Here is an 18,776-nt window from a genome sequence, read left to right as displayed (position 1 = left end):
TGGGGTCTTTCTTCCAAGTATGGGAGAAATATGATTAAAAATGAAAATTTTGGTTAATCATGGTAGTTTATGCCTATAATCCCAGCACTTTGTTTTTTTTTTTTTAAGAGACAGGGTTTTACCATGTTGGCCAGGATGGTCTCGATCTCTTAACCTTGTCATCCTGCCGCCTCAGCCTTCCAGAGTGCTGGGATTACAGGCATGAGCCACCGCACCCCGGCCCCAATCGCAGCACTTTGAGAGGCTAAATTGGGAGGATTGCTTGAGGCCAGGAGTTCAAGACCAGCCTGGGGAACATGGCAAGACTCTGTGTCTACAAAAAAAAAATTTTATTTTATTTATTTTTTTTTTCAAAATGAACTTTTCATGTGATGACAGATCAAAAGTTACAGTGTTGCTGATATATTTGGGCAATGTCTGTTAAGGAACATCTTTATCATCGAGATTAATTCAGTAACCAGTAATTGTTTAATTTATAATTTTCTAATGGTACATCTAGTGGTACCTTTTTTCCTATATAATTCCTGGGTGAACTAAAATCAGATATCCACTCTTTGGAAACATGGAATCGGAAAAACACAGTGATGAAAGTGTCTTTGACTACTGTGATTTTTATATTGTGATTTCTATGTTGTTTTATTTTTCTTTTCAAAGAAGAAAGCTAATGGATGTTTGCTTAGTGTTTAGTGGAAGAAGCATTTCTCTCCTTTTTAAACTTAAAATATCATACAGGCTACCCAGAAATTATTAAAAATCTTAGTGCTATTTTGCTTAATATAGTTTTTCCTTTTCATTAAATGGCACTTAACAAATGATACTAAATTATTTTTAGCATGTATTTCCAACTTTATATTACTCTTTAGAAATCAGCCTGCAATGTAACTGCCCAAATTATCCTGGCATAATGTACTATTTGTAGAGGGATGGCCAACTGTATTTAGCCCATCATGTTTACATATGAAATAAAAAGCCCCATTTGTTTAACATCTTACAAAAATTTTGTAGAGAAGCATATTAAAGCAGTGTCAAGAACACTAGTGGGTTGTTAGGAGACCTGAAGTGTGTAGCCCAGCTCTGTCACCTCACCAGCTGTGTGTCTTTGGACAAATAAAACTATCCTGTTTCCTCATTTGAAAAGGGAGCCATTAAACCAGGTTTTGTCTTCTCACTAGTTTGCCGTGGAGATCATATGAGATACATACGAACTCTTTGGAAATTCTAAAGCTCTTTACTAATGTATTACTTTAGAATGGTGGCTGGAGACCAGAAATGGCCACAGTTACTAATTTAAAACAAAAAGTTAAGAGATTATTACATGGTCATCTTAATACAAGTACTATTTGTTTTAGAAGGGTTGATTCAGTGATTATCATTTGAAGTACAGATCTAAGATATTTTAGAAATAGTCATGTGAATGGATCAAATAAAAATTGCTTTGGGGGCTGGGCATGGTGGCTCATGCCTGTATTCCTAGCAGTTTGGGAGGCCTAGGCAAGGGGGATCACTTTAGCCCAGGAGTTTGAGAGTAAGCTGGGACATATGGTGAAACTCTGGCTCCTCCCACAAACCCCCCTTCCCCCCACTGCCCCAGAGAAAAAAAAACAAAGATGGTTGTGGTAGCTCTTGTGGTCCCAGCTGCTCAGGAGGCTGAGGTAGGAGGATGGCTTGAACCCAGGACCCAGAAGGTCAAGACTGTAGTGAGCCATCATCACACTATAGCACTCTAGCATGGCTGATGAAGTGAGACCCTATCTCCAGAAATGAAAAAAAAAAAAGAAAAATTGCTTTGGTCTATTATTTCTTGTGAAAATACTTGGAATAATTTTTAATTTATAACAAAAGGCTGCTTCAAGATTGTTAAAAATTTATCAGTGATATTTGAGATTTTATTTGGTTAATTCAAATACCTTTCACAGTATTGTAATTGTTCAGGGTTATTGTGATAGCAAATATATCAAGGCAGAGTGGTGGAACCCTTTTCTGTTCTGGAAAATTATTTTTAAGTCTAATTTTGTCTTTCCCCCTTTTGTCTTGTAATGCCATAACCAAGTTATTTTACAGCCTATTTCAGAGATTGTTTGTGGCATGTTTGTATTTTCTAGTGGTTTTTAATTATCTATGATGGCTAGCTATTCCCTTGATTCTATAATTTTGGGAGGAAGAATGATAATTACTCAATTTTAGGGTAGATTATGGTTTTCTAAATCCAGGAACCTGATACTTCTGGCATAGGCAGCCTGGTGTTATAAAACTCATACAGGAGAAAAGGGGTCAGGTTAAGGTAAGAAACTGCACTCTCTTAAAAGCATTCCCCTTCTTTTTAACTTGAGAATTAATGTTTTCAACAGATCCCCTGTAAGCAGCTTACAGATTCGCTATGATCAACCAGGCAACAACAGTTTGGAAAATCTGCCTCCAGTAGCAGCCAGCATAGAACAGCTTTTGGAGAGGCAGTGGAGTGAAGGACAGCAATTTTTATTAGAACAGGGTACTCCTAGTGACAGTAAGTATTCATTTTCTTGTATGTAAATCAAGACGGATGAGCAGATGGACAGATAGGTAGACGGATGCAGAAGTTGCTTTTCATCCTATTAGAAGATATTCTATAGTGTTACTGCTTGGATTTGAATCCCGTCTTTACGTGTTAATAGTATGATCTTGGGCATGTTTTTAAAAGTTCCTTAGTCTCCTGTTTTTACAAGTGGATGTAATAGTGCACCCATGTCAGAGGGTTATTGTGAGGATTAAATGACATGAAAAAGGCTGGGCGCGATGGCTCAGGCCTGTAATGCCAGTACTTTGGGAGGCTGAGGCATGCAGATCACAAGGTCAGGAGATCGAGACCATCCTGGCCAACATGGTGAAACTTCGTCTCTACTAAAAATACAAAAACAAAATTAGCTGGGGGCGTGGTGGTATATGCCTGTAATCCCAGCTACTCAGGAGGCTGAGGCTGGAGAATCGCTTAAACCGGGGAGTCAGAGTTTGCAGTGAGCCGAGAATTGCGCCACTGCACTCCAGCCTGGCGACAGAATGAGACCCTGCCCGACTCATAGACAGCACTGTCTCGGTGCTTACCATGATTATACATGGTGGTACTTTGTGTCTCCACTGTACTTTTTTCTTATCAGTCTACTAAAGTACGTGAGCACTGCCTTCTCGTAGGCTAATTGTTTGAAGAAAACTTGCTCAACTGTGGAGAATTTATTTTAAAAAATACCTATAGTCGGGTATGGCCAGCTGGCTTCTTCATTTTATAATTTGGAAGAGTAACAGTAATTACTAAAATAAATCTATAATTAGCATATATTATGCTCGTCTATTGGAATATAGGGCGTGTATTGTATATCGGTATTTCAGTATCTTTACCATTTTAAGTATTAGGGCTGTGGGTGAAAAATAGTTAAAATAGGTGGTGGTTAGCTGGAGATGTGGCCTTGTTTTACGTTTAGGGAAAAACACGTGGTTTTCATCATTTTGGAGAATAAACTTCTATTTCGTTTTATTGAAATATTTTGCTTATTGTTGGTTAGCTGAGTGCCATAAATTGGTATGTATTTTATGAATGGTACCCTCACAAAAAATGCTAATTGTGAGGAAATTCATGCCGGGCTAATCCTTTAAACAGGATAGCTGGAGGATAGGTTTAGCTTAGTCTTATTGCATCTCATTTGGGCCCGCTAAGGTTTCTTTGTGGGATCTTGGAGGGGAGGGATAAAAGCTAAATCCTTGGGAAATGGCCAGATGTGTCTGTACCAGAGGAGTTGTGTCTTCTGAAGGCCCTGGGGTCATGTTAAACAAATACAACTTTTCAGTACATAGGCTACAGTGACGGACACTTCAGAAATCCTCACAGCAACGCTCTGTGTTGTTAGTTGGGAGGTCCAAGTTGTGGAAGGAATTGAAGTACCTGAGGTGATGGGGCCAGACTGAAAGCCAGCCTGTTTACAGAGGATGTGCCTTTCTCCAGGACTGGAGAGGTGGCTGGGCACACACACACACAGCGCTCCCTGCTGGGTGACCTGCAGAGCAACATGCTGAGCAGCTGGGATTAGGGGCCTCCTGCCAGGCATCTGATGGCAGAGCTTTCTTTAAACACCACAAAAACATGTGCTCATTATTTTGGTAAAGGGTATTGGTACGATCCTTAACCATTCTATATTACTTTAATGTAAAATAGTGGTAGGCATACCAATTTTTAATGGGCTCTTATTTTTGATGAAAATAAAAATGTCAACTCTTTTCATTGAGAATGGAAGATTACCTGAAGCTGGTGTTTATTATTTGTTATGTGGCAAGAAAGTTTCCAGAAGGTACATCCAGGAACACTTTCCCTTCATGTTTATAAAAATACAAACATAGGAAATTTATATCCACATACAAATTCAGGAACAAAATTTTATCATTTAGAAATACTTTACAGAATTTCTGCTGTTTTATTTTAACTTATTTCTAAGGTTACTGGCAATGTGTAACATACTTAGTCTTGTGTATGTACTTGTCATTATTAAAAACTATCCATATGTGTGCTAGTTTTAGGAATGCTGAAGTCATTACACCAACTTCAAGTTGAAAACCGAAGATTAGAGGAACAGATTAAAAACTTGACTGCCAAAAAGGAACGGCTTCAGTTATTGAATGCACAGCTTTCAGTGCCTTTTCCAACAATAACAGCAAATCCTAGTCCATCTCATCAAATACACACATTTTCAGCGCAGACTGGTAAGTGTGAAAATATTTTATATCTAAGGAAAATAGGTTTTTAATATTATTTGCATTGTGAGTAATAATTGGTCACCAGTTATATGAAGATGTAGAAAAGGAAGGATAGGTTGTTTTTGAAGGGCATAAAGAATCCTGTTAAGTGATAAACTTGAATTAACTCTAACTTCCTTAGTCTATAATGTAATGGTAAAATTTACTTAAATGTCTAATGATTTCATTATTGATTTACAGCGAGGTATTCAATAGAAATAATAGATTTTTTTCCTATTTAAATCAGTCTTAGGAATAGCAAGACTTGATATTTAAGTGGTTTTGATACAGGCTTCAGCATAAGCTTTAAAATAAGCCTTTAATCTTACACATAATTTAATTTAATAGGGTAAATAGGTTTCTTTTTTGTCTTTTATTATTCTAGCTCCTACTACTGATTCCTTGAACAGCAGTAAGAGCCCTCATATAGGAAACAGCTTTTTACCTGATAATTCTCTTCCTGTATTAAATCAGGTAATTTTCATGTGGTTATTTTCATCTGTGTGATTTACTTGTGAATAATAGTATTTTACCTTAAATGGTTTAAAATTATTTTAAACAATTTTGCTGTGTTCTTTAAACTTAGTTTCTCTTTTTTCTTGGCTAGGACTTAACCTCCAGTGGACAAAGCACCAGCAGCTCATCGGCTCTTTCTACCCCACCTCCTGCTGGGCAGAGTCCGGCTCAACAAGGCTCAGGAGTGAGTGGAGTTCAGCAGGTCAATGGTGTGACAGTGGGGGCACTAGCTAGTGGAATGCAGCCTGTAACTTCCACCATTCCTGCCGTGTCTGCAGTGGGTGGAATAATTGGAGCTTTGCCAGGTAACCAACTGGCAATTAATGGCATTGTAGGAGCTTTAAATGGGGTTATGCAGACTCCTGTCACAATATCCCAGAACCCTACCCCTCTCACTCACACAACTGTACCACCTAATGCAACACATCCAATGCCAGCTACACTGACTAACAGGTAAGAAACTTAAGTTATGTTTTGGGTTTTTTAGTATAACATTACCAGTGTTGTGTGTGCCTTAGATTGGGGCTTTCAATATGTTTCTTTGTAAATATACCTTAAGAAAAGAAGTCTGCCAAAAATTTTAAGTACACTATACACAGAGTACATTTATTTTTGAAATTTAGATGAAAATGAAATTAAGTCAGTTATAGTAACAGTATTAAATACATTATGTGTTGACATCAGTCTTAATCTGCGATGTCTACTTTTAAATACTAGTTTTTCTTGTTTCTTTGTATATTGCATTCCTGTATCATAAATTCTAAAGATAGACCGGGCGCGGTGGCTCAAGCTTGTAATCCCAGCACTTTGGGAGGCCGAGGCGGGTGGATCACGAGGTCGAGAGATCGAGACCATCCTGGTCAACACGGTGAAACCCCGTCTCTACTAAAAATACAAAACATTAGCTGGGCATGGTGGCACGTGCCTGTAATCCCAGCTACTCAGGAGGCTGAGACAGGAGAATTGCCTGAACCCAGGAGGCGGAGGTTGCGGTGAGCCGAGATCGCGCCATTGCACTCCAGCCTGGGTAACAAGAGCGAAACTCTGTCCCAAAAAAATAAATAAATAAATAAATAAATTCTAAAGATAATATCATAGTGGAGATAACATGAATATTAATTTCTTGAAATTTATGTAATATTTTTAATGTTTTAATCAAAGATTTTGATATAGGATAAAGGCCAATTATTTATCTGATTTCCCAGGAAGTGAGACTCACTGGTTTCATTGTACTGAAATTGCATTTGAATATCTGTTCAATACTAGGGAACTAAAGCTATGTTGTTATTAAACATACTTTTGGGGAATAAATACTTTACTTTAAAATGGATTTACAGTCAGTACTAGAAAGCTACTTCCTCTAGCTCTCTACATTGGTGTTTAGTTTTACCACTGGGACCATTAGAAAAGGAAAGGTCCAATCAGTAGTATGTCTGGATTCTTTGTTTCAAATATGTGTTTACTTAAATTATTCTTGAATAATTAAAGATAAATTGTTACATATGCTTGTTAGAAACACATGTAAATTTCTATTCCATAAAATAAGTTAGGGCCTATTTGTTTTATAATAAAAAGAAAACACATTTCTTGATCATGTAAGTTCTTGTTTAGCTGTACACATGCATATATACAGAAATAATTTGTATTTAATTTTTTTTCAAAAGACGTTTGGATTAAAAATTTCACTTCAGTTATTAAACAAAAAAATTGAAAAATTGTCTTTCATTTTTAAACTTCTAAAAAAGCATTAGAGGTATGTAGTAAAAAGTAAGAATTCTAATCATTTTTCAGTGCCTCAGGACTAGGATTACTTTCTGACCAGCAAAGACAAATATTTATTCATCAACAGCAGTTTCAGCAGTTGTTAAATTCTCAACAGCTCACACCAGTAAGTTCTTTCTTTTGATAACATTTTATTAGGAGCAAGTGTTCTAAGCTGTAATATTCAGGGTGGGTATAGATTTCTTTGTGAAGTAACATTATTGAATGTATAATCCAAAAAGTTTTTGCCATGTGGTACCGGCTGTGATACTTGCAGTGCTGTCGTGTGCACTCCTGAACTTCAAAGTGACAGGGCATGTGGCACAGTGCTGAGTGACATGTGGTGTGCGTTTTCCCGGAGCTTCATTTTGATACAGGAGATGGATGGACACAATGCATGCTTTTTGGTTGTGATAAATGCTGAGAAGAAAAAGGAAGTGGATGGAATAAGTGGGGAAGAGCATGGGGAGCCAAGGACCATTTTAGATAGAATGGCCACGCCTCTGCAAGGGGTGACTTTTGAGCATAGACCAACGTGAGAGCTCAGGGAAGGTGTCTGTGACTTGAGGGAGCTGGAGAGAAAGCACATAGGAGGGAGAAGCGCAGCAGCAGTGTGGTCACAGAGGGTAGGAGAGGTCAGAGCCAATGGGTGGTCCTAGATGATCACGTACAGCCTTTCCTGGTTGTGGCAAGAAATTTGGGTTCCATCTTAAGTATGATGGAAAGCCACTGGCAATTTAAAAAAAAAAAAATCTATTTTGGAAAATTTCAAGTGTACCAAAAGTAGAGCGGAGAACACCCTGAAGACCTATGTACTCCTCGTTCTCTCACCCAGCGCTAATAATGATCTCAGTTTTGTTACTCTCATTTCATTCTCTTTTTTTTTTTTTCGGGATTAATTTAAGAATTAAGAATTGGAGGGTTTTGACAAAATAGTGAATCAGCGATTTACATTTTAAAGGATTAGTTTTGCTGTATATAGAGAATAGTTTGTGTGTGTTGTTGAGGGTGGGGGAGTAAAGACAGAGGCAAAAGTGGAAAACAGGGAGGGAGTGGCCCAGGCAGGAGACTTATGTGTTAAAATAGTATGAGCTATGTGTTGAAAACTGCCTGGGAGTATGAGTCTGAGTGTGTGCGTGTATTTTTGAGATAGACTTTTACTCAGTTGCCCAGGCTGGAATGCAGTGTTGCAATCTGGGCTCACTGCAACCTCCTTCTCCTGGGTTCTAGGGATTCGCCTGCCTCAACCTCCCGAGTAGCTGGAACTATAGGCGTGTGCCACCATGCCTGGCTAATTTTGTATCTTTTTGTAGAGACAGGCTTTAACCATGTTGCCCAGGCTGGTCTTGAACTCCTGACCTCAAGTGATCTGCCCTCAGCCTCCCAAAGTGCTGGGATTACAGGTGTGAGCCACTGTGCCCAGCCAATATGTTTTCAAGATAGAACCAACAAGACTTGTTTGCAGGACATAGAAGAGAAAGAATTCTGAATGGCTAGTGACTTCTTTCTGCTGAGATGTGGAAGAACAGAACCCAACCAGTTTTGGAGAGAAAAATTAGGTGTCATAGACATACTAAAGGTTGAAATCCCTTTAGATGCACAAGTGAAATGGAGATGAGACAGTTGCATAATAGGTATCTGGAGTCCCAGGTAAGGGTGCAGTTAGAGATCTGGGGTTAGTGCTGCACAGATGTGGAGAACCAAAAGATTTGATGTGGACTCTTAGAGCATGAAGACTGAGTCCTGGATACCCTAGAAAAGGAGTAAGCCCGTACAGGATACTGAGAAACAGTGGCCAGTGAGCAAGAAAATAAGAGAATGGCATCTTAGGGGCCAGGTGAAGGAAATGTTCCAGAAAAGGGAGGAGTCAACTACGTAAAATGTTTCTGTGGTAGGATAAAAAAGAATGGACCAACCAGGTGTGGCGTTGTGTGCCTGTGGTTCCAGTTAGTTGGGAGGCTGAGGTGGGAGGATTACTGGAGCCCAGGAGGTTGAGGCTGTAGGGAGCCGTAATCATGCCACTGCACTCCAGCTTGGGTGACAGGGACTTTTTTTTTTTTTGATGGAGTCTTCCTCTGTTGCCAGAGCAATTCTCCTGCCTCAGCCTCCCGAGTAGCTGGGATTATAGGCATGTGCCACCACACCCAGCTAATTATTGTGTATTATTATTTTTTTAAGTAGAGATGGGGAGTCACCATGTTGGCCAGGATGATTTCAATCTCCTGACCTCTTGATCGCCTGCCTTGGCCTCCCAAAGTGCTGGCATTACAGGTGTGAGCCACCATGCCTGGTCAGGACCCTGTCTCTTAAAGGTTGTATAGAGGCTTTTTATACTTTTGGTGTGATAAAAGTAAAAACCTCAGTAAATGGTTTAAAAGAAAATGAGAGGGAGAGGTATTGAAGAGAGCATATGAGCACCCCAAGACATCACTTTGGAAAGCAGAAAAAGGGAAAGGAGGCGGCAGATGTGGTAGGTACATGGGGTCACCATTTTGAATGTGAGAGCGTGTATATTGATGGGGCACTTCTAGCATAGGAGAGAAGAAAGGTGCTAGCAGAGGGGGAGATGAGAACAGCATTTCACTGCACCAGCAGGGCAGGTAGAGCAACTGAGGTGGGTTTTATGTGAAGGGCTGAAGCAATCCCGCTTTCAGTGCTTCTCATTTTCTTAATTAGAAGTAAAGTGATCAGCAGAGGGAGACTGGGGTTAATTGTTAGATGAGAGGGGAGATGGGAAATAGAGAACCTGGAGGAGGGGAGAAAGCATGGACCAAGACCCAAGTGGGGTTGTGGCTCGGGTGAGGGCAGTCCTGGCCCCCACCAGAGTCATGGGGCTTTCTCCAGACCCATTTCCCTAGCACTCACGTGCACTTGGGCTGCCTGGAGAGGCATTGCTCAATTAACACAGGATGTCAGCCTTTGTAATTTCTTTCTAAACATATATATATATTTTTTTTAAAGATGGGGTTTCTCCATGTTGGTCCAGCTGGTCTCGAACTCCCAACCTCAGGTGATCCGCCCGCCTCGGCCTCCCAAAGTGTTGGAATTACAGGCTTGAGCCACCATGCCTGGCTTCTAAGTGTATTTATGTACTTTTTTGCTCTAGTAAAAAACATATTGGAAATAGTTTTGATTCTGGATCATTTTCAGTCTGTTTCTATAGTGGTGTTAAAGGCACACTGCATATAAGAATATATAAATTCTTAAATGCTGACATAAAGATGGAATCTTGTTTTTCCTATCTCTTGCCTCATCTTGAGTACTAAAACTCCATTTATCTGGGGTCTTCCTGTTAAGATTTCACTCTAATAATAGCACATGTAGATATCTCATTTCTATAACATGGTTGATTAAGAAATTTTCAGCACAGATTATTGGTTGGAGACCATGAGGACTAAAGGGGTTTAAACTGTACCTTTAGGCCGGGTGCGGTGGCTCAAGCGTGTAATCCCAGCACTTTGGGAGGCCGAGGTCAAGAGATTGAGACCATCCTGGTCAACATGGTGAAACGCCGTCCCTACTAAAAATACAAAACATTAGCTGGGCATGGTGGCACGTGCCTGTAATCCCAGCTATTCAGGAGGCTGAGGCAAGAGAATTGCCTGAACCCAGTAGGCGGAGGTTGTGGTGAGCCGAGATCGCGCCATTGCACTCCAGCCTGGGTAACAAGAGCGAAACTCCGTCTCAAAAAAACAACAACAACAACAACAACAACAACAACAACAACAAAAAACGTACCTTTTTCTTCATCTCCCAGTGTTGCGGAGTGAAGTTTGTTCATTTGCAGGCATCAAACTTGATGTAGGTGAGAATTTGTTGGAAGCCTCTGCACAGCTTTCGCCTCACACTCTTGCTCGACCCTGGTTGCCCCAGATGACCTGCATGGTGCCAAATCCAGTGGGCAGTTTTCATTCTTCATCTTACATGACCTGGCAACAGCATTTGAGAGAGTTGATGATCACTTTTCTGCCTCCTTCAAACACTTCCTCCCCTCAGCTTCCAGGATACCTCATTATCTTGGTGTTTTCCTACACAACTGGTCATTCATTTTTAGCATCCTTTCTTGGGTCATCCTCTTCAGCCTCTTGAGAGTGCAAGGTGGAATTCAGTGATCTCTTCCCATCATTGTCTGTAAATAGCATCTCTGTGCTGATATTTACATCTCTAGCCAGACCTCTCTCTGGAGCTTCAAGCTCCTGTAATCCAGCTGCTCACTCTAGCTCCACTGGCATATCTTAAAAGACATTTCAAACATAACATGTTCAAAACCGAACAGCTGATCTTCCTGTACAACCCTGCCCCACCCATCTTTTTCCTCACCTCAGCTGATGGCAGCTCCATTCTAACTCTGACACCCCACATTGACTGCATGCTGAAATCACATTGTGCCACTTCTCAAAACCTTGTGCTCAAAACCTACTGGCTTCACATTTTACTGTGAGTACAAGCCAAGGTGCCCATGCCTTCTCACTGCGAGCTCTGTGTTCTTCTCAGTTCCTCCTGGCTCCCCCTTCTCTCCCTGGGTCCGTGCTGCTACTGGAGCCTGCTAGACGTGCCCCTCTGGAGGAACTCCTTCCCCGCCCGCATATTCACCCAGCTAATTCCCTCATCTCCCCCAGATCTTCGTCCAGACGTTAACTTTGCAATGAAAACTGCCTTGACTAATCGACCAACTCCACCCTACCCACTCCAGACTTTCTCATACACAGTTCTGTTTCCGTTGATGCATAGCAGTAATCACAATCTAACATTTTCATTTATTTGTCTTTCCCTGCTCCATGTGTTTCAAGCACCAAAAGCAGTGCCTGACACCTAGTAAGCACTTAGGAAATCTATAAATATATGCTGCATGGCGTGTATGCTTGCTGTAAAGGGTGGTCCGAAACTGCATCAAGAAAGCACGCTAGGCCGGGCGCGGTGGCTCAAGCCTGTAATCCCAGCACTTTGGGAGGCTGAGGCGGGTAGATCACGAGGTCGAGAGATGGAGACCATCCTGGTCAACATGGTGAAACCCCGTCTCTACTAAAAATACAAAAACTAGCTGGGCGTGGTGGCGCGTGCCTGTAATCCCAGCTACTCAGGAGGCTGAGGCAGGAGAATTGCCCGAACCCAGGAGGCGGAGGTTGCGGTGAGCCGAGATCGCGCCATTGCACTCCAGCCTGGGTAACAAGAGCGAAACTCCATCTCAAAAAAAAAGAAAAAAAAAGAAAAAAAAAAAAAGAAAGCACGCTAATGACAGGCAGGAAGGGAAACTTCAAAGTTGTTTTAAGTTTAGAAAGGGTATGACCACACATAATACTTTGAAACATCCACCTTAATTTCTCTAAGTTGCTGCACTCCTCGATGTATCACGGATAACCTAATAGAGGTCTCCTGTATTGTGTGTTCTGTTTTAAAAATAAGCTGTTCACTGAAGATACGGACATTTTATAGTAGGTGGTTATTATCCGGTGCAGCATATTTTTCTAGATGAGATACTTGTTTTCTTTCTTAGCAAATATCTAATATTAAAGGAAAGAAAACAGATAAGGCAGGCTCATCTGACTGCTGAATTCTGTGCTTGGAAACTCACTTTCTCTCGCATGTTTTTGCCTAAGGAACAACATCAAGCCTTTTTGTATCAGTTAATGCAACATCACCACCAGCAGCAGCACCACCAACCTGAGCTTCAGCAGCTGCAGATCCCTGGACCAACACAAATACCCATCAACAACCTTCTTGCAGGTACACAGGCACCCCCACTTCACACAGCTACCACCAACCCATTTCTCACCATGCATGGAGATAATGCAAGTCAGAAAGTCGCAGTAAGTATGTTTTCCTTCTTACATCCAGTGCACTAAGAACTGTATCGATTAATCAGGATGATCATTTCTTCTTAAAACAGTTGTTTTTAGCAGGTGGATATTACAGGCAAAGGACCTAAGCCAATCTCTACATCTCCTAAGTATGTCAGTTTGAATTTGCACATTGTTTGAAGGCCGTTTTGTAATTCAGCAGTTTTCAAGATAACATATTTTAGTTATTAAGTCATATGAGACAGTCCAATCAACAGACAATAGTTTCGTGCTTTATGAGAAACTTTTAGTTATAGAACCAGTCTGTGTAAGTTGGAAATACTTGTTTTACTCCAAAGTGCTTTTTACACATTAAGTTTATCAGAAGACTAGTCTATACATTTTAGAGCAAGCAATCCAATTATTCTACCAGATTGTTTTAGAGAAAGTAAATCACAATCACATTTGTAGTGGAATACAAATTTTAAGTTATTAATCTCATGTAAGTGATGGCATCTTACTCTTTCCATGCGAAAGTTAAATTAAAAATGGATGCAGGAGCAGTATACTACACATACAGCAGAACCCATTTTAAGGCTGTTTCTATCAATTCTCCCCTTCAATTACATCTACTTTACTGGAGTATAAATGTTTCCCCTAAATTCCAGTTCAGGGCAGAACCCTGTTAGAGGAGGCTATGGGGATGTAGAATGGAGACTGGACATCAGGAAAAGGAAGAAGGGAGAGATTGAGGTGGGAGACTTGGCAAATGAATGATCAAAGTTGCAGTTTGCTCTTTCCCGTTACTTTCAAAGTTTTGTTGACTGTGCTTTTAGTCTTCAGAAACTTTAGTTTGAATAATTCTCGTTACTAAGTACAAAGTATTGTTTTTCATGAACTCAAGTGTTTTGTTTGCCCTCATTTTGCCAACCTCCTGTCATCACACACATTACTTCTTGCTGCCATGGGCAGTTTGCAGTGATTCTGTAGAGTTTTTTGGTACTATTACCTCCCCTACCCCATTTTAAGTTTTTTTTTCCCTGTGTTAAAAAATGCACTAATTATAAACTTTTGCTAAATTATACAGTATGAAATGTATTTAATGGAAAATCCCAGCAGTTTAATGAGCTAATAGAGGAGCACGGGGCTGGCAGATGCTGTTTGCCGAGTACCCTGCTATGTGCCAGGTGTCATTGTTAGATACAGTGACATCTGTGATTTCAGTCTTTAATAGGCTGTAACCCCTGTCTCTCTTTTTTAAATAGATTAATGAAAGGAAATGCAGAGAGTTTTAAGCCCAAGGACAAATAGCAAATGTGGAGTTACAGCCCATGACTTTCTTAGCCCATAAAAAATTCATTCTCTGCAGTACCATGTTACTGCTTCTGTGGAATAGTTGATTTTGGAAGATGAATTGTCCATTCATTCATTCTTTAGAATTTCTGTACCTTAGATGGGTCTACCTCTTTGGTCTTTTTATACTGTCGAATCTAGTGTTTTTAGAGCATTTACTAGCAAATTCATGTCTACATATTATGTTGCAAGTAGCCATGCCAACTTGCAAGAAAAAAGGGAGTAACTTCTGTGCCACATTTTATCTCAGTTACCCAGTTACCATTTCAAATTGGGAGGATGTTACAAAAAGCTGATGTAGCTAATGTGTCTGCTCTTTTGTTTAACTGCAGAGACTTAGTGATAAAACTGGGCCTGTAGCTCAAGAGAAAAGTTGACACCTGAGAAACATCTAGAAATTACTATCCTGCTGTTCTAGCACTTCATCTGGCTGCCTTTGCAGTCCTTTTACTACAGCTATGAAGAAATGCAACAAGAAACTCAATGCACAACAAAGGATTAATTGCCGCAAGGACATTCTTGTCAGGCTTTGATTAGTTTTCTTGTTGCTTTGTTGCACTGAAATGGAATTCCCATACCCCTACCCCTTACCCCAATTTTTTGAACATGGAAAGAAAATTTAACTTTTTTCAGTGACATAATTTACATGCAATGTTTATCAACTCAAGAATTTAATATAGTTGGTGCACAACTAGTTTTGTTATAAATTGGAGATATGAATAGCAAAACTAAACATTTGTTCCATTTACAAACTACTTGATTTTATTGTACAAGTTGAAATACCCTCTTTTGTTTGGGTTACAGTATGCTTGCTCTGAGTCAAATTTCAAGGAACTGTCTAATCCCTTTTCCTGGAGTTTCATTGATTCAGTATTACAAATATATAGCTCATCACCTGGGACTTGGCAATCTTTGTCAAAATTTCCTTTCTAATGGGATTTGGCCACTTTTGGTAGTCAAGTTAGGATGGTAATGTCTGCATCTGCTAAAGGTAGTTTTGAGAATTGCTTTTTCTTTAGTGTTAAGGCCTGCTCATATTTTAAACCTTCAGTTAAGTGAGTTCTAAGGCTGCTGGGGGAACCAGATCAATTTAAAGCGAAATAATTCTTTCAGAAAGGGGCCACTCTGGAAAGTGCTGATGGGGTTTGCCCTTGATCAAGTGCCTCCATTGTGCTGCAAGGGCTCTGGACAGTAGGCTCGGACAGTCCGTCCTACGAGCAGCAGGAATCATCCCATCACACCTGCAGCCTTCCCATGCTTCCGCCTTGATTCAGAATTTTCTGTGCCACTTGTAGATAGCTCAGGCAAAACTATTACCTGGGTATTTGTCCACTAATGAGTCACAAGAAAAGGAGTGGATATGGTAAGAATAGAGATTTATTTTAACCACTCTCCATTACTGACCATTAAAACAAAAGCTCACCACGAGTTCCTGAAACAGGTGAAACCTGTGTGACAGCCCTTCTACTTTGGGGAGCCACGCTTTTGATGTGACAGTACGGCAGAGCAATCCACCACTGGGGGTGTAATCACCAAACTGTTCTTCGGTGTGTGAATTATTAGTGGAAAAGACCCAGCTGTAATTAGACCTCCACTGTGTACTTAGCTGGAAGAACATGTTAATTCTGCAATATGTCTCTTGGTTAAACATTGCACAGTTCTTACCTCATTTCTGTAAATAAAGTTTTGTGAATCTGTTTTGTATTGTGAAAAATTCATAAGATAACATTGATATTTTGATTTGTAATATTTCTAATTGGTAGATTTAATTGAAAAGTAAAATTAATTTATTTTTATATGTTCAGGGGAATTTTAAAGTCAAATCTTTTGTAGATAATTTAAAAAATCAGTGTGGTTTATTTTACTTATTTAACCCACTGGTTGTTATTCTGTAACAATTTGTATAAATGGTAAATTTTGAATGTGTTGTTATTTTACCTAGATGTAAAATTCCACATGTATTAAAATGTACAAAGTTTTGTTAATAAAATTTAATAATGTTTGTTTATAACTCCGTGCCATTCTTGTTTGGAGAGGATGGAGGGGCTGCACCCACGTTGCTTCCTCAGGGAGTCTTGGGTTGTGTTTTGTGTTTGGAGCATTGGTATTTTGCCCAGAGTGAATGGAGACTTCTCTTAAGCAAATGCTGTACAATGTGCAGAGCCTTCTGTAAAGCATTGTGCAGCACAAACCCACCTTGGGCTCAGAGATCTTGGGTCATCCTGAGATGAGCGGGAGAGTGCACTCTGAAAACTGCTGGGATGTAAAGAGGAGGGAAATAGCCTTGGTGCTCCAGATGAGATAATTAGAGCCCGTTGATAAAGCAGTACTCACACTTGGTCAAGATTTGATTCCTATTTATACAGTTAGCTTGCTTTAACTAGAGGCATTCCATGAAAGAGAAGCCAAATCCATTTAGTGGTCCCTGGGTCTTGGTAAGTGTCTGAATTGCCTGTGGTACTTTCGAAAAATATAAATGCTCAGACTTTTCCCCAGACTTAATTGAATCGGAACATACTAATCTGTGTCAAGTCCTCTTGGTAATTTAGAAATAAGTTGCCGGGCGCGGTGGCTCAAGCCTGTAATCCCAGCACTTTGGGAGGCCGAGGCGGATGGATCACGAGGTCAAGAGATCGAGACCATCCTGGTCAACATGGTGAAACCCCGTCTCTACTAAAAACACGAAAAATTAGCTGGGCATGGTGGTGCGTGCCTGTAATCCCAGCTACTCAGGAGGCTGAGGCAGGAGAATTGCCTGAACCCAGGAGGCGGAGGTTGCGGTGAGCCGAGATTGCGCCATTGCACTCCAGCCTGGGTAACGAGCGAAACTCCATCTCAAAAAAAAAAAAAAAAAAAAAAAAAAAGTTAACAAGAAAAACTGGTTCTAGGCTATAAACTGTATAATAGAGTGAGTTTTAGGTTCCTGGAGAGATTTTTTTAATGTATATAAAAAAATAATCATAATCCTAGAAAGTCATCTCTCTCCCAAAGGGCAAGGGATTACCGTCCCTCTGAAATGACAGGTGACTCATCTATCAACTACTGCGAGTTTAATTTCTTAACATGTGTCCTTGGCTGTGTGTTTGTAAGCATCTGCTTCTGTAGCTCTCTGGCTTCTTGGAGGCTCCTGGACCTTGTTAGCCTGGGTTGCTTCCCTGCAGGGCCCTGGCACCTGCTGGTTCACATGTGCACCTTGTGCTCTGGGAAAGGCTCTGAAGAACTGATGCCCTGCTAGTGGCCCTGAGCCTTGAAGGAGGTCTGTATTGGCTGGTTGCAGTCTGTGCTTCTGTGCTTTAGACTTGTGGATGTGCAGTCCATGTTGTGGGTCAAGATCAAGCACTGAGCCAAGACAGAAAAGCCAAGTCGTCCTCAGCTGTCAACCAAGCAGAAGGGAAAGATGATCCCATAATCTTCCCAATAGGCAGGAGCGGCCCTTGGAATTGCAAGGGAGGTACCACCTTACAGCAAAATGTAACGTTGCTTTCTTCAGTGGATTTCCTTAGGTTTTAAGCGACGGTTTCACTCTGTCGCCCGGGCTGGAGGTCAGTGGCGACATCATGGCTCACTGCAGCCTCAAACTCCTGGGTTCAAGCAATCCTCGTGCCTCAGCCTCCTGAGTAGCTGGTGCTACAGTTAAAAGCAATGTGCCTGGCTGTCTGGGTCATGTCCTGGGTAGGAATCTCGGGGAGACAAACACTGTTCATTTTAGTTTTACTTAATGAAAATAAAACACACCAATGACACCATCTTTTCATATAAACTAGGCCTTTCAAAATGAAATAGTTGTGAACTTTTATAAATATTTGGAAATCATTTGTAAAATGTTTACTTTGTTAAAATTCATGTCAATTGTTTTTCCATTCTTCAACCTGTTATTTGCAACAAAAGAAATGTCTTTCACACCAATCACTAATTTTTGTATTTCAGTAAAGATTTATGTGAAAATGTCTAATTTCAAATTTCTTAAGTGGCCATGATGACTTTTATAAGTTAAATAGGTTAATGCTAACACCTAAAAGTGTCTGTCACCAGTGTCCTGAGGTGGATGGGAATCACAAACGTGGAAAAGGGGCATGTTGTATACCCTACAGCCACGTGACTGTGGACCTTCAGACCCTGAGGGGAATCTGAGGCTGACACCTCTGAGGTGGCTGGAAGGGACACGTGTGCCCCCATTGCTTTGCCTCAGTGGGGATCTGTCCCTTAAGAAAGACCTGTCGCCGGGCGCGGTGGCTCAAGCCTGTAATCCTAGCACTTTGGGAGGCCGAGGCGGGTGGATCATGAGGTCAAGAGATCGAGACCATCCTGGTCAACATGGTGAAACCCCGTCTCTACTAAAAAAAAATACAAAAAATTAGCTGGGCATGGTGGTGCGTGCCCGTCATCCCAGCTACTCAGGAGGCTGAGGCAGGAGAATTGCCTGAACCCAGGAGGCGGAGGTTGCGGTGAGCCGAGATGGCGCCATTGCACTCCAGCCTGGGTAACAAGAGCGAAACTCCGCCTCAAAAAAAAAAAAAAAAAAAAAAAAGACCTGTCAAACTTGAACTGTGACTAAGTCAGTCAAACAAAACCTACATTTTCACATAAATCTTTACTGAATTACAAAAATTAGTG

At 40.7% G+C, this 18,776-nt stretch overlaps 1 protein-coding gene across 20 annotated transcripts in view; it reads left to right on the top strand.

Moving 5' to 3' along the window:
• The window catches only part of LOC101050982 (MLLT10 histone lysine methyltransferase DOT1L cofactor), a 242,437-nt gene extending 223,994 nt beyond the window's left edge, over positions 1 to 18,443 (top strand). For 9 of the 20 annotated variants that reach the window (XM_074404935.1, XM_074404945.1, XM_074404944.1 and 6 more), the window contains 7 exons: positions 2,349 to 2,503; positions 4,534 to 4,722; positions 5,141 to 5,229; positions 5,363 to 5,724; positions 7,063 to 7,159; positions 12,630 to 12,839; positions 14,495 to 18,435. In XM_074404935.1, coding sequence (XP_074261036.1) covers positions 2,349 to 2,503; positions 4,534 to 4,722; positions 5,141 to 5,229; positions 5,363 to 5,724; positions 7,063 to 7,159; positions 12,630 to 12,839; positions 14,495 to 14,539 — 1,147 coding nt within the window. In that variant the 3' untranslated portion in view covers positions 14,540 to 18,435. Of the gene's footprint in view, positions 1 to 2,348; positions 2,504 to 4,533; positions 4,723 to 5,140; positions 5,230 to 5,362; positions 5,725 to 7,062; positions 12,840 to 14,494 lie in introns of those variants that run through there. The other 11 variants (XM_074404933.1, XM_074404932.1, XM_039478767.2 and 8 more) reach the window with 5 other exon arrangements.
• Positions 18,444 to 18,776: the final 333 nt, after the last annotated feature.

This window comes from Saimiri boliviensis, chromosome 8 (assembly GCF_048565385.1).
Source record: "Saimiri boliviensis isolate mSaiBol1 chromosome 8, mSaiBol1.pri, whole genome shotgun sequence".
Taxonomy (NCBI): domain Eukaryota; kingdom Metazoa; phylum Chordata; class Mammalia; order Primates; family Cebidae; genus Saimiri; species Saimiri boliviensis.
The sequence above is the reverse complement of the archived record's forward strand: the minus strand, read 5'-3'. Positions and strand labels throughout refer to the sequence as shown.